General features: G+C 48.0%; 1 protein-coding gene across 2 annotated transcripts in view; it reads left to right on the forward strand.

Annotated features, from left to right (window-relative positions):
- The window catches only part of LOC110517608 (adiponectin receptor protein 2-like), a 75123-nt gene that overhangs the window by 14282 nt on the left and 45453 nt on the right, over nucleotides 1–15388 (forward strand). For both annotated transcript variants that reach the window (XM_090228738.1, XM_090228739.1), the window contains exon 2: nucleotides 3339–3722. In XM_090228738.1, the coding sequence (XP_090084864.1) occupies nucleotides 3645–3722 (78 nt within the window). In that variant the 5' untranslated portion in view covers nucleotides 3339–3644. The remainder of the gene's footprint in view (nucleotides 1–3338; nucleotides 3723–15388) is intronic.

The raw sequence follows: 15388 nt of genomic DNA on the forward strand, positions 1-15388 counted from the left end.
TATCGTAGAATCGCCCAACCTTTCTGTGTAGGGACTAGGGATGGCATTTGAGGAACACATGGCTTTGTCATCAGCAACACCCTCTGCTAGCCAGGCATTGTCTTTTTGTATGTATTTCAGGTTTCTCCTCCCTCTAAAACATCTTCCTGTTCCCTTCTGGTTGTTCCCTAGCAGAGGGCTTGGATGTTGTCCTCTTCCTGTTCCTTTCTGGTTGTTCCCTAGCAGAGGGCTTGGATGTTGTCATCTTCCTGTTCCCTTCTGGTTGTTCCCTAGCAGAGGGCTTGGATGCTGTCATCTTCCTGTTCCCTTCTGGTTGTTCCCTAGCAGAGGGCTTGGATGTTGTCATCTTCCTGTTCCCTTCTGGTTGTTCCCTAGCAGAGGGCTTGGATGTTGTCATCTTCCTGTTCCCTTCTGGTTGTTCCCTAGCAGAGGGCTTGGATGTTGTCATCTTCCTGTTCCTTTCTGGTTGTTCCCTAGCAGAGGGCTTGGATGTTGTCCTCTTCCTGTTCCCTTCTGGTTGTTCCCTAGCAGAGGGCTTGGATGTTGTCATCTTCCTGTTCCCTTCTGGTTGTTCCCTAGCAGAGGGCTTGGATGTTGTCCACGCTATGCTCTATAAGTGGAAGGAAATGTGTGCTGGGAAGTGGATTCAATCAAAGGATGTTGTTTTTCTGACTGTGTGTACGGACTAGTCTGGTCTACAGGTCTGACTGTGTGTACGGACTAGTCTGGTCTACAGGTCTGACTGTGTGTACGGACTAGCCTGGTCTACAGGTCTGACTGTGTGTACGGACTAGTCTGGTCTACAGGTCTGACTGTGTGTACGGACTAGTCTGGTCTACAGGTCTGACTGTGTGTACGGACTAGTCTGGTCTACAGGTCTGACTGTGTGTACGGACTAGTTTGGCCTACAGGTCTGACTGTGTGTACGGACTAGTCTGGTCTACAGGTCTGACTGTGTGTACGGACTAGCCTGGTCTACAGGTCTGACTGTGTGTACGGACTAGTCTGGTCTACAGGTCTGACTGTGTGTACGGACTAGTCTGGTCTACAGGTCTGACTGTGTGTACGGACTAGTCTGGTCTACAGGTCTGACTGTGTGTACGGACTAGTTTGGCCTACAGGTCTGACTGTGTGTACGGACTAGTCTGGTCTACAGGTCTGACTGTGTACGGACTAGCCTGGTCTACAGGTCTGACTGTGTGTACGGACTAGTCTGGTCTACAGGTCTGACTGTGTGTACGGACTAGTCTGGTCTACAGGTCTGACTGTGTGTACGGACCAGCCTGGTCTACAGGTCTGACTGTGTGTAAGGACTAGTCTGGCCTACAGGTCTGACTGTGTGTACGGACTAGTCTGGCCTACAGGTCTGACTGTGTGTACGGACTAGTCTGGTCTACAGGTCTGACTGTGTGTACGGACTAGCCTGGTCTACAGGTCTGACTGTGTGTACGGACTAGCCTGGTCTACAGGTCTGACTGTGTGTACGGACTAGCCTGGTTTACAGGTCTGACTGTGTGTACGGACTAGCCAATTCCTACACCGTCAGATCTTGGACCAGGCTAAAAACTTATCAATGTCCTGTATCTTCCAGAAGTCAAAACAACCAGTGTTGATCTGTTAAGGCCTTCCATTCTTCCATTCTTCCATACTTCACTCTTTCCTTTTTTTCGTACCACGATCTTCTAGTCGACTGTGATTTATGTAGATGCATTCCCCTACACGCTACGACTGGCCCTCGTCTGATGTGAGAGCAGAGTGTTTGTGGTGTGTGTTTTTAGTGTGTCAATGTGTTTTAGTACGAGTACAGTACGGACCCACCCCCATGCTGTCCGCGGTGGGAGATTTTGGGGCAGTTGGCAACTGGTGTGTGTGACTGACTACAAGGTCTTTTCAGGGATTAGTGAACGGGCCAAGCTGCACCGTGTGTGTGTGTGTGTGTGTGTGTGTGTGTGTGTGTGTGTGTGTGTGTGTGTGTGTACATTGTGTGTACATTGTGTGCTTGCACGTGTCCTGCAACTGCTGGTGTGTAAGCACATAATGGTATGCAGGTCAGGCTCACAGAGGGCGTTCCATACAGTGGTTCTGCACTGCAGTTCTCCTCCTGTCCCCGTCCACCATAGAATTCCATGGTCCACGTCACAGTGTGCTGCCAGAGAGAAGAAGAGAGGGGGAGTTACAATGTGGTCCAGTGCTTCAGGCATGTTCACCTTGACTTGGCATCAGTGTGTGTGTGTGTGTGTGTAGTCTAGGCTTCTAGTCTGTAAAGGGAGTAATCTGGAATATATTTTAGCTCCCCAGAGCTCTGTAGAACAGGGAGCTATAAACTATTGAACAAGCTCTTCTCTGTCCACACTCCTGCAGCAGGGTTTGTGAGGTAGGTGGTAGAAGTTTCTAGAATCTTCAATACAACCCCTTACTGTCCTGGAAATGACAGGAGTCTCTACAGGTTCGTACAGCAACACCTTACTGTCCTGGTAATGACAGGAGTCTCTACAGGTTCGTACAGCAACACCTTACTGTCCTGGAAATGACAGGAGTCTCTACAGGTTTATACAGCAACACCTTACTGTCCTGGAAATGACAGGAGTCTCTACAGGTTCATACAGCAACACCTTACTGTCCTGGAAATGACAGGAGTCTCTACAGGTTTATACAGCAACACCTTACTGTCCTGGAAATGACAGAATGACAGGTCAAGAGAAGGATGAAATGAAGATTAGATGAGTGTCAGACTATTAGCCAGGAGAGGATGAGGTTTGGAGAGGTGTGAAGAGAGAGTGAGAGGAGAGATGTTCAGTGTTTACAGCCAGAGATGAGTCTTCTCTTTGTGTGGACTCTTGGGTTACTCTCCAGGTCCTTGGCATTGTAAGTTGCTAAGCTACCCATCATGACACCCAACCAGACTGGTTATTGACCATTTTGTAATTGTGACCATTGACTGCAGACTGTGACTGACATTTCACAGTGTGTAATGCTGACTTGTAATTCTCTGTCTGGGTCTAAATCTTGATATAAGTATATCAACACCGTGTTTTCATGTAGACATACTGTCTTGGCTTGGGCCATATATCCTATAGATCATATCTGGGGGTATTTGGACATGTCAACAAGCATTTTAATACCGTAAAAAATATTAATTTTGGGGTTTGGGGCCCCTCCCCTGCTGCGTGCTACACCAGTCCTTATCTGGTTACCGCCCTAATACTGGCAAATACAAACAATTCATAACAAGAATTTTAAAATAAGAACTAATTTCCTCTCTCCCTTCCTTCCCTTTGTCTCTTTCCTCCTCCCTCCCTTCCTGTCTCCCCCCCCCTCTTCTCCCTCTCCTCCTTTAGGCTCTTTACCAGTCTACCGACCCCCACCCTTTCTGGCCAACGATCCGACCCCACCACCAGGACCCAGTTACCCCTGTCCAGCTGGAGGAGGACCCTCCACCACCTCTACCAGTCCAGCCAGGCCGGTCAGTCCACAGCGGTCAGTGGGGGAGTGTCAGGCCAGCAGCCAAGCTGGAGGGAGCCGGAGGAGGAGGGGAGCTGGAGCCGCAGCAGAGGCCCTCAGGGGCCGAGGGCCCGGGCTTCTTGTTGAGGTATAGAGGCTGTGCTACTGCTGCTACAGATGCTGATGGCACCACTACGGAGCAGATGGATCCGAGAGAGCAGCAGGAGGAGGAGGATGATGTCATCTCAGACGGACACACGCACAACGGGGTAACTCTGAGGGTGAGTGAGGCTTTTAGAGTATCTGGGTTGATGATACCCACTGGTAAATCTGAGTGAATACACACACACACACCACGCACGCACACACCGTCCCTCCTGAGGTTAGACACACACACACACACACACAACACAATAAAGCTACTTCCTATCCCACAGACACTCATCACAATAACCGTATCCCATTTAAGAGACGCCACAGCTCTCTGTGAGGGATAAATAAGATTTCATACATCCTGGGCTCAGCTGGCAGAGCTAGATAATGATCCAATCAGCATGAGAGCTCAGTACTCCTCATCATCCCATCTCCATCTCATTTCCTGCCTCTCTCACTGTGCTGCTGTGACGTCATTATTGTGCTTCACTAATGAAGAGGACTTCAGTAAAGATCTATACTCGACCATTCTCACAACAGGCATATTATTGCTCTAGGGGGGTTTTCATATCAAGCACAGATAAACGGATAAATCCAAGTAAGTGTGTGTGTGTGTGTGTGTGTGTGTGTGTGTGTGTGTGTGTGTGTGTGTGTGTGTGTGTGTGTGTGTGTGTGTGTGTGTGTGACTGTAACTGTGTGTGTGAGATTCAAAGAGCCAAGCAGGCATCCTATGTCTTTGGTGTACTATTGCTTTCATTTAGGCCCGGGAGAGAGAAGCTAGTCAGCCCCCCGAGGCATGAGACAACACAATGGTTTAATGATCTGTGTCTGTTCTGCTGCTGCTAGTTCGTGAGACTGATGCATCACAGAGTGCTGAATAGAAGCAGTCAAGCTGGCCTGGATAGGAGAAATACCCTGTAAGTCAGTGTTTCTCAGAGGGCTGAATACAGGCAGTCTGACCTGAGGTCGGGTCTGACGGTAGATGACCTGAGGTCGGGTCTGACGGTAGATGACCTGAGGTCGGGTCTGACGGTAGATGACCTGAGGTCGGGTCTGACGGTAGATGACCTGAGGTCGGGTCTGACGGGAGATGACCTGAGGTCGGGTCTGACGGGAGATGACCTGAGGTCGGGTCTGACGGTAGGAGATGACCTGAGGTCGGGTCTGACGGTAGGAGATGACCTGAGGTCGGGTCTGACGGTAGGAGATGACCTGAGGTCGGGTCTGACGGTAGGAGATGACCTGAGGTCGGGTCTGACGGTAGGAGATGACCTGAGGTCGGGTCTGACGGTAGGAGATGACCTGAGGTGGTTGGATATCCTGTTCAGACTACTGGTTGTTTCCTTGTCTTCTGCACCCGTTTTGGTCAATAGTGAGCACACACACCCCCCACACACACACACAACCCCCACCACACACACACAACCCCCACCACACACACAGCGTTAATCCCTGGCTTCTGATCTGCGTGTAGTCTTTCATGTAAAGCCAGCCCTGTGATGCCTGGTAACCCAATACAGCTGCTGTTGGTATTCAGGAGAGGAGAGCAGCCTGCCATGTTGCTCTCCCCGGTTGGTCCTGGATGCTGCTGTGTGGTCTGGGCTGATAGGTGGAAGGCCTGTTATCAAAATATGGTTTGGCTTTGGAGGATTTAAGCAGTCTGGGTCCAGGGTATAGGGCCTGGACTGGGGTATAGGGCCTGGACTGGGGTATAGGGCCTGGACTGGGGTATAGGGCCTGGACTGGGGTATAGGGCCTGGACTGGGGTATAGGGCCTGGACTGGGGTATAGGGCCTGGACTGGGGTATAGGGCCTGGACTGGGGTATAGGGCCTGGACTGGGGTATAGGGCCTGGACTATAGGACTGGGGTATAGGGCCTGGACTATAGGACTGGGGTATAGGGCTGGGTTATAGGGGCTGGGGTATAGGGCCTGGGCTGGGGTATAGGGCCTGGGCTGGGGTATAGGGCCTGGACTGGGGTATAGGGCTGGGTGTCATTACCTCGGTCATCACAGTAGTAATGACAGCCCACTGCCTCCTTAACAGGTCTCATCAGAGCTACTGTAGCAGTGGTGTCACCATACCTGGAAACTAGGCCCCTCGTGCCAACAGTTGGACTCTCGTGCCAACAGTTGGCCCAAGGTGTTTTTGTCAATTAACCTTCAAGCAGAGTATAGCCGATTTTGTTTATCTAAGACAGTGGTTCCCCAACTTTTTATAGTATGCCGTCATTGTAAGCCTGCCACACACACGCTATACAATACATTTATTAAACAGAAGAATGAGTGTGCGTTCGTCACAACCCGACTCAAGGGAAGTAACAAAGAACTCTTATGGGACTAGGGCACTAATAATAATAATAATAATAATAATAATAATAATAATAATAATAATAATAATAATAATAATAATAATAATAATAATAATAATAATAATAATAATAATAATCATTTTGCTCTTTATTTAACAATCTTGTTCATCGAAAATTGAATAACTCACCACAGGTTAATGAGAAGGGTTTTGCTTGAAAGGATGCACATAACTCTGCAATGTTGTATTGGAGAGTCTGTCTTAAATCATTTTCCACACACAGCCTGTGCCTGTATTTAGTTTTCATGCTAGTGAGGGCCGAGAATCCACTCTCACATAGGTAAGTGGTTGCGAAGGGCATCCGTGTCTTAACAGTGCGATTTGCCCAGGCAGGATACTCTGAGTGCAGCACAATCCAGAAAGCTGGCAGTGACTTCTTCTGATTTTAAATGACATTCCCACAGAACCGCTTGTTGCAATTTTTGACGAGGCTCTCTTATTCAGATATCGGTAAGTGGACTGGAGGCAGGGCATGAAAGGGATAACGAATCCAGTTGTCATCTGTTTCGGGAAAGTACCTGCGTAATTGCGCACCCAACTCACTCAGTTGCTTCGCTATATCACATTTGACGTTGTCTGTAAGCTTTAGTTCATTTGCACACAAATCATACAATGATGGAAAGACCTGTGTGTTGTCCTTGTTATTAATGCAGACAGAGAAGAGGTCCAACGTCTTAATCATAGCCTCAATTTTGTCCGGCACATTGAATATAGTTGTGGAGAGTCCCTTTTATCCAAGATTCAGATCATTCGGGCGAGGGGAGAAAAAACATCACCCAGAAAGGCCAGTCGTGTGAGGAAGAACATCACCCAGAAAGGCCAGTCGTGTGAGGAACTCGTCATCATCAAGCGGTCCGACAAGTGAAAATATGGTCAGTAAAGACAACTTTAAGTTCGTCTCTCAATTTTAAAAAAACAAAACGTGTCAATACTTTCACCCTTGAAAACCAGCGCGTCTCTGTATGTTGTAAAAGCGTTACATGGTCGCTGCTCATATCATTGCATAATGCAGAAAATACACGAGAGTTCAGGGGCTTTGCTTTAACAAAGTTAACCATTTTCACTGTAGTGTCCAAAACGTCTTTCAAGCTGTCAGGCATTCCCTTGGCAGCAAGAGCCTCTCGGTGGATACTGCAGTTTACCCAAGAGCCTCTCGGCGGATGCTGCAGTGTACCCAAGAGCCTCTCGGCGGATGCTGCAGTGTACCCAAGAGCCTCTCGGTGGATGCTGCAGTGTACCCAAGAGCCTCTCGGTGGATGCTGCAGTGTACCCAAGAGCCTCTCGGCGGATGCTGCAGTGTACCCAAGAGCCTCTCGGCGGATGCTGCAGTGTACCCAAGAGCCTCTCGGCGGATGCTGCAGTGTACCCAAGAGCCTCTCGGCGGATGCTGCAGTGTACCCAAGAGCCTCTCGGTGGATGCTGCAGTGTACCCAAGAGCCTCTCGGTGGATGCTGCAGTGTACCCAAGTGACGTCGGGAGCAGCTTGCACTCGCGTTACCACTCCACTATGTCTTCCTGTCATGGCTTTTGCACCATCAGCACAGACGCCAACATGAGCAGCAGCTACGTTTGGCTACATTCAGACCGTTAGTGGAATTCCCGTGAGAGCGTAAGGTTTAATGTGATTGGATGTTAATTATTTGAACCAGGCTACCTGTATTTGACATTGTTTTGTTATTTCGCTGAACACCTAGATGGTTTAATTTTATTTTTGGCAGTGAAACAAGGCTACTCCGGTGAGAGAAAAACCTCTCCCAAATGTATAGCCCTGTTTGGAAAATATAAATGGACTGTGAAAATGTGAAACTGTGAACTTTTATAATTTTTTTTTAAAAAGTAGATATTTTTTAAATATGAGAATCCCAGTTTTATTTGATGTACCCCCGACGGCATTGTGCGTACCCCTGGTTGGGAACACCTGATCTAAGGCCAGGACTACAGGCGACCGTCACCGTAAGTCCCACGTCTATAGTTGTCAGAAGTCAACATATTTTCTTTGCAGCCAACCCAGGTGAAAGGTGGCGTTGTATGTAGCGACAGTCAGACAGTAATGTGTGTCTGGTCGTTGGTCTGAAGTCTGTCAGGCTGGCTGGATCACACCACACAACTGGGTAAAGGTTCATTCCTAGTGTCACCGTTAACAAACCAGTTATTTTAATCGACATGAGATCACATTCTCAGAACGTTCTAGACATTCTCAGCTTTCTATTTTCATTCTATAGTTCCGTAGTGAACAGTATCAAGCTTCTTAACTTCTCTTGTTAGGTTGTTGTGTGGATGGCTGTGTCGATGGTAAACCCTACACTGAGTTTACAAAGCATTAGGAACAACTTCCTAATATTGAGTTGCCCCCCCCCCCGCCCCAGTCTATACCCTCGTTGGGGTATAGACTGTACAAGGTGTCAAGTGTTCCACCGGAATGCTGGCCCATGTTGACCCACAGTTGTGTCCAGTTGGCTGGATGTCCTTTGGGTGGTGGATCATTCTTGATACACACTGGAAACTGTTGATCGGGAAAAACCCTGCACCATTGCACTTCTTGACACACTCAAACCAATGCGCCTGACACCTACTTCCATACCCCGTTCAAAGGCATCTTGCCCATTCACCCTCCGAATGACACACACACAATCCATGTCTCAATTGTCTCCAGGCTTAAAAGTTGGTGATTCCGAGACCAGTCATAAAAGGAACTGGTCTCACTAGAAATAGTGACTTTAGTCAGAGAGAGTGACTTTCCCCATCTAGACTGTCATCTACTAGAACTGTGATGAAGACATTGTAACACTAGCCCAATCATAGAGAAAAGAACAAGTATGACAGGGTCACTTTCCCTATCAACCTGATCGTCAACTGGAACCTGGATGATGCCATTATCACACTAGTTAGTCTAGTTAAATTCACAGTATTTTAACATACAGGAAATAGGTGGAAGATAAAACCTCAAGTCTGCCTCTTCACCTCCCATCTCTTATTCAGTCAGCGCCATGAGGAAGACTCTTCACCTCCCATCTCTTATTCAGTCAGCTCCATGAGGAAGACTCTTCACCTCCCATCTCTTATTCAGTCAGCTCCATGAGGAAGACTCTTCACCTCCCATCTCTTATTCAGTCAGCTCCACGAGGAAGACTCTTCACCTCCCATCTCTTATTCAGTCAGCTACATGAGGAAGACTCTTCACTTCCCATCTTGTATTCAGTCAGCGCCATGAAGACTCTTCACCTCCCATCTCTTATTCAGTCAGCGCAATGAGGAAGACTCTTCACCTCCCATCTTGTATTCAGTCAGCTCCATGAGGAAGACTCTTCACCTCCCATCTCTTATTCAGTCAGCTCCATGAGGAAGACTCTTCACCTCCCATCTCTTATTCAGTCAGCTCCACGAGGAAGACTCTTCACCTCCCATCTCTTATTCAGTCAGCTCCATGAGGAAGACTCTTCACCTCCCATCTCTTATTCAGTCAGCTCCATGAGGAAGACTCTTCACCCCCCCATCTCTTATTCAGTCAGCTCCATGAGGAAGACTCTTCACCTCCCATCTCTTATTCAGTCAGCTACATGAGGAAGACTCTTCACCTCCCATCTCTTATTCAGTCAGCGCAATGAGGAAGACTCTTCACTTCCCATCTTGTATTCAGTCAGCGCCATGAGGAAGACTCTTCACCTCCCATCTCTTATTCAGTCAGCTACATGAGGAAGACTCTTCACCTCCCATCTCTTATTCAGTCAGCTACATGAGGAAGACTCTTCACTTCCCATCTTGTATTCAGTCAGCGCCATGAGGAAGACTCTTCACCTCCCATCTCTTATTCAGTCAGCTCCATGAGGAAGACTCTTCACCTCCCATCTCGTATTCAGTCAGCTCCATGAGGAAGACTCTTCACCTCCCATCTCTTATTCAGTCAGCTCCATGAGGAAGACTCTTCACCTCCCATCTCTTATTCAGTCAGCGCCATGAGGAAGACTCTTCACCTCCCATCTCTTATTCAGTCAGCGCCATGAGGAAGACTCTTCACCCCCCCATCTCGTATTCAGTCAGCTCCATGAGGAAGACTCTTCACCTCCCATCTCTTATTCAGTCAGCGCAATGAGGAAGACTCTTCACCTCCCATCTCTTATTCAGTCAGCGCCATGAGGAAGACTCTTCACCCCCCCATCTTGAGGATGTGCATCTATAGCTGCTACGTTTGGTATCGATCAGTCTATCGGTTCTGGAGAAGACCTTTTTAAAGTAGTCATCTAGGGTTGCAAAATTCCGGGGGAACTTTCAATAAATTCCCTGGTTTTCCTGAAATCCCAGTTGGAGGTTTCTAGAATCAGGAGAGAATAAGAGTAATATCCAGACTATCCAGACTCCTCCAACCAGGATTTCTGGAAAACAAGGGAATGTATTGAAAGTTCCAGGAGTTTTGCAACCCTATAGTCAACATCCGTAAAAAACAGTCCAAAATGCATCAAAAGCATGGTAATGAGCACAGAAGTAGCTGATCTTAGGGTGACGTGTCCAGTTGGTCCTGATGGTTCTATGGGGGGGCGTGTGTGTTTTTATGTGTGTGGTGGGGGGGGGGGGGTTTATATATGTGTGTGTGTGTGTGTGTGTGTGGGGGGGGGCGCGCGCGTCTGTGTTTGTGTGGGGAGGGTGTGTGTTTCATTGTGAAACATTATCAATACACTTCTTCAGGTACTACGAACACTTTTGCCATCTTATAACTACTCCGCTCACTTCAACATTTGCCAAAAGTGAATAACACCACCTAGCTTGAACCGCGGATCGCAGCTTTTTATGTGTTATTGTTTCATCGGCGAGAAGAAACCTGTAAGCAAACATTTCCCAGCATGCTTTTCTATTCATTATGAGTGAGTCATAGAAGCCTGTTCCCGCTCCACACCACTATCAACCACATCCTCCTGACTGACATGTTCATTAGAATTTACCCTGCGGTATTAAACCTACTGATCTTCTGATAGTCACCCGTGTGGCAGACTAACTAGGAATCACTCCACCACAGAATGACCCAACTGCTGCTCAGTGTGGTTTCTAGCATCAATCTCTAAAACATCACCCTAGCTTTATGGCTTGGGGAGGCTGGTTTCTTTAGGTTCTATGTCTCTTTAGGCCCTCTTTAATATAAAGGACTGCCTGTTGGAGGTCCTTCCAATGAATCGGACACTCCCTGGAAACAGGGCCTGAAAATACATTTTTGGGTCCACCAGCCACTGTGGCAGGTAAGATATAAAATAAATAAAATAAAAATAATAAATAAAAATCTACCAGCCACTCCAGCTAAAATATTTTTTCGCATAATTACGCACAGACAAAAAACGACTTGATGAGCTTTGTTGTTTCTAATAAAATAAAGGTATTACTATTAAGAAGCGATGTGGTATATTGCTATATTTTTGCATAAAAAATAATCTTTTAACCAAAATATCACAGACGAGACAAATGTTCTGCTGCCCCTTTTAAAGGCAGGATGTCACCTTGGCTCCCGAGTGGCGCAGTGGTCGACGGCACTGCATCTCAGTGCTAGAGCCGTCACTACAGACACCCTGGTTCAAATCCAGGCTGTGTCACAACCGGCCGTGATTGGGAGTCCCATATGTCAGAGCAGAAGGAAGCAAGTTTTCTTCCAGGACAACCTTGTACGTGGCTTGATTCATGCGTCCTTCACAAAGACACATCTGCCCGATTCCAACCTTGCTGAAGCGCCACCAGATCATCGCCGATCCTCCACCAAGTTTCACAGTGGGTGCGAGACACTCACTCTCAAGGTCTCGCACCCACTGTGACATTTGGTGGAGGATTAGTGTGAATCAGACCGTGTGACGCAATGGGCAGGGCCTGCCGGGTTGATATGGGGTAAACTTCCCCTTTAACAAGAAGGGAGATCATATCAGGGAAACAGTTGTTTTACCTAAGAACCTACTGCAGTATTAACGCAGTAATACTCTTCCCATCGAACTAAAAACAAACGGTAGCCTGACTTACTGACACTCTTCAATTGTACTGCTCATATTGCCGTAGGCCTAACTGGTGATATTGCCGTAGGCCTAACTGGTGATATTGCCGTAGGCCTAACTGGTGATATTGCCATAGGCCTAACTGGTGATATTGCCGTAGGCCTAACTGGTGATATTGCCGTAGGCCTAACTGGTGATATTGCCGTAGGCCTAACTGGTGATATTGCCGTGGGCCTAACTGGTGATATTGCCGTGGGCCTAACTGGTGATATTGCCGTAGGCCTAACTGGTGATATTGCCGTAGGCCCAACTGGTGATATTGCCGTAGGCCCAACTGGTGATATTGCCGTAGGCCCAACTGGTGATATTGCCGTAGGCCCAACTGGTGATATTGCCGTAGGCCCAACTGGTGATATTGCCGTAGGCCCAACTGGTGATATTGCCGTAGGCCCAACTGGTGATATTGCCGTAGGCCCAACTGGTGATATTGCCGTAGGCCCAACTGGTGATATTGCCGTAGGCCCAACTGGTGATATTGCCGTAGGCCCAACTGGTGATATTGCCGTAGGCCCAACTGGTGATATTGCCGTAGGCCCAACTGGTGATATTGCCGTAGGCCCAACTGGTGATATTGCCGTAGGCCCAACTGGTGATATTGCCGTAGGCCCAACTGGTGATATTGCCGTAGGCCCAACTGGTGATATTGCCGTAGGCCCAACTGGTGATATTGCCGTAGGCCCAACTGGTGATATTGCCGTAGGCCCAACTGGTGATATTGCCGTAGGCCCAACTGGTGATATTGCCGTAGGCCCAACTGGTGATATTGCCGTAGGCCCAACTGGTGATATTGCCGTAGGCCCAACTGGTGATATTGCCGTAGGCCCAACTGGTGATATTGCCGTAGGCCCAACTGGTGATATTCTTGCTTGTGTGTTTAAAAGTCTGACGGTAGGATCAAATCAAATTGTATTGGTCACATACACATGGTTAGCAGATGTTAATGCAAGTGTAGTGAAATGCTTGTGCTTCTAGTTCTGACATTGCAGTAATATCTAACAAGTAATCTAACAATTTCACAACAACTACCTTATACACACAAGTGTAAAGGAATGAATAAGAGTATGTACATATAAATATATGGATGAGCGATGGCTGAACGGCATAGGCAAGATGCAGTAGTTGGTATAGAGTACAGTATATACATATGAGATGAGTAATGTAGGGTATGTAAACATTATATAAAGTGGCATTGTTTAAAGTGACTAGTGATACATTTATTACATCCAATTTTTTATTATTAAGTGGTTAGAGATTTGAGTCAATATGTTGGCAGGAGCCACTCAATTTTAGTGGTGGCTGTTTAACAGTCTGATGGGCCTTGAGATAGAAGCTGTTTTTCAGTCTCTCGGTCCCTGCTTTGAAGCACCTGTACTGACCTCGCCTTCTGGATGATAGTGGGGTGAACAGGCAGTGGCTCGGGTGGTTGTTGTCCTGGATGATCTTTATGGCCTTCCTGTGACATCGGGTGGTGTAGGTGTTTGCCCCCGGTGATGCGTTGTGCAGACCTCGCTGCCCTCCTAGAGAGCCTTACGGTCGTGGGCGGAGCAGCTGCCGCACCAGGCGGTGATACAGCCCGCCAGGATGCTCTCGATTGTGCATCCGTAAAAGTTTGAGTGTTTTTGGTCACAAGCCAAATTTCTTCAGCCTCCTGAGGTTGAAGAGGCACCTTCTTCACCACGCTGTCTCTGTGCGTGGACCATTTCAGTTTGTCTGTGATGTGTATGCCGAGGAACTTAAAATGTTCCACCTTCTCCACTACTGTCCCGTCGATGTGGATAGGGGAGTGCTCTCTCTGCTGTTTCCTGAAGTCTACGATCAACTCCTTTGTTTTGTTGACGTTGAGTGTGAGGTTATTTTCCTGACACCACATGCCGAGGTCCCCCAACCTCCTCCCTGTAGGCCGTCCCATCGTTGGTGGTAATCAAGCCTACCACTGTAGTGTCATCTGCAAACTTGATGGAGGCGTGCACGCCATGCTGTCATGGGTGAACAGGGAGTACAGGAGAGGGCTGAGAACGCACCCTTGTGGGGCCCCAGTGTTGAGGATCAGCGGGGTGGAGATGTTTCCTACCCTCACCACCTGGGGGCGTCCCTTCAAAGGCCAGGACCCAGTTGCACAAGGCGGGGTCGAGACCCAGGGTGTTGAGCTTAATGACGAGTTTGGAGGGTACTATGGTGTTAAATGCTGAGCTGTACTCGATGAACAGCATTCTTACATAGGTATTCCTTTTGTCCAGATGAGTTAGGGCAGTGTGCGGTGTGATTGCGTCGTCTGCGGACCTATTGGGGCGGATCTAGGTTGTCCGGTAGGGTGGAGGTGATATGGTCCTTGACTAGTCTCTCAAAGCACTTCATGATGACGGAAGTGAGTGCTTCGGGGTGATAGTCGTTTACCTTAGTTACCTTCGCTTTCTTGGGAACAGGAGCAATGGTGGCCCTCTTGAAGCATGTGGAACAGCAGACTGGGATAGGGTGTGATTGAATATGTCCGTAAACACACCAGCCAGCTGGTCTGCGCATGCTCTGAGGATGCGGCCAGGGATGCCGTCTGGGGCGGCAGCCTCGTGAAGGATAACACAGGAGTTGGCTGCGGTGAAGGAGAACCCGCAGGTTTTGGTAGCGGGCTGTGTTGGTGGCACTGTATTGTCCTCAAAGCGAGCAAAGAAGCTGTTTAGTTTGTCTGGGAGCAAGACATCGTGGTCCGCGATGGGGCTGGTTTTCTTTTTGTAATCCGTTATTGACTGTAGATCCTGCCACATACCTCTCGTGTCTGAGCCATTGAATTGCAACTCTACTTTGTCTCTATACTGACGCTTAGCTTGTTTGATTGCCTTGCGGAGGGAATAGCTACACTGTTTGTATTCGGTCATGTTTCCGGTCGCCGGATAAGTAGCCTTGTCTGGGTACCAGACTCTGTTACATTCAACTCCTTGCCACTCCATGTCATTGCCAAAGAGTCAGGCCTCAATCTCATTATTCAATATGCAGCTCTATTTCAGAATTAGTTGCTCGTTGGTTGTTGGAAATACATGAATATTTTCAGTGTCATGTTTTTTTAGCAGATGTTAACGCGGATGTTGTGAAATGCTTTCGTCTATTTTGCTATAAATTACAACACTTAAGTGTGCCCATACTTGACTATTTTTAAATGAAATGCCCACACTGTTGAGCCCAAAGTGTTACTACACGCCAACCTGTCTGGTGAACTAGACATCCTTACCCAACAAAATCCACCTCGTTCATTTTAGGCCCTGTTACTGTGAGTGGTGGGGTTACTGTGTACATGGGTCAGCCAGCAGTGCACTTCTTTGCTTCACTTCCTCAAAAAGGAGTCCTCTAATGCAGTGTAGTAGACATGGATGGCCACTCTTCCTCTCTCTCTGTCTCCTCTAATGCAGTGTAG

The sequence above is a fragment of the Oncorhynchus mykiss genome, unplaced genomic scaffold, assembly GCF_057628025.1.
Source record: "Oncorhynchus mykiss isolate SJ-2025 unplaced genomic scaffold, ASM5762802v1 scaffold96, whole genome shotgun sequence".
In the NCBI taxonomy this organism is placed as follows: Eukaryota; Metazoa; Chordata; class Actinopteri; order Salmoniformes; family Salmonidae; genus Oncorhynchus; species Oncorhynchus mykiss.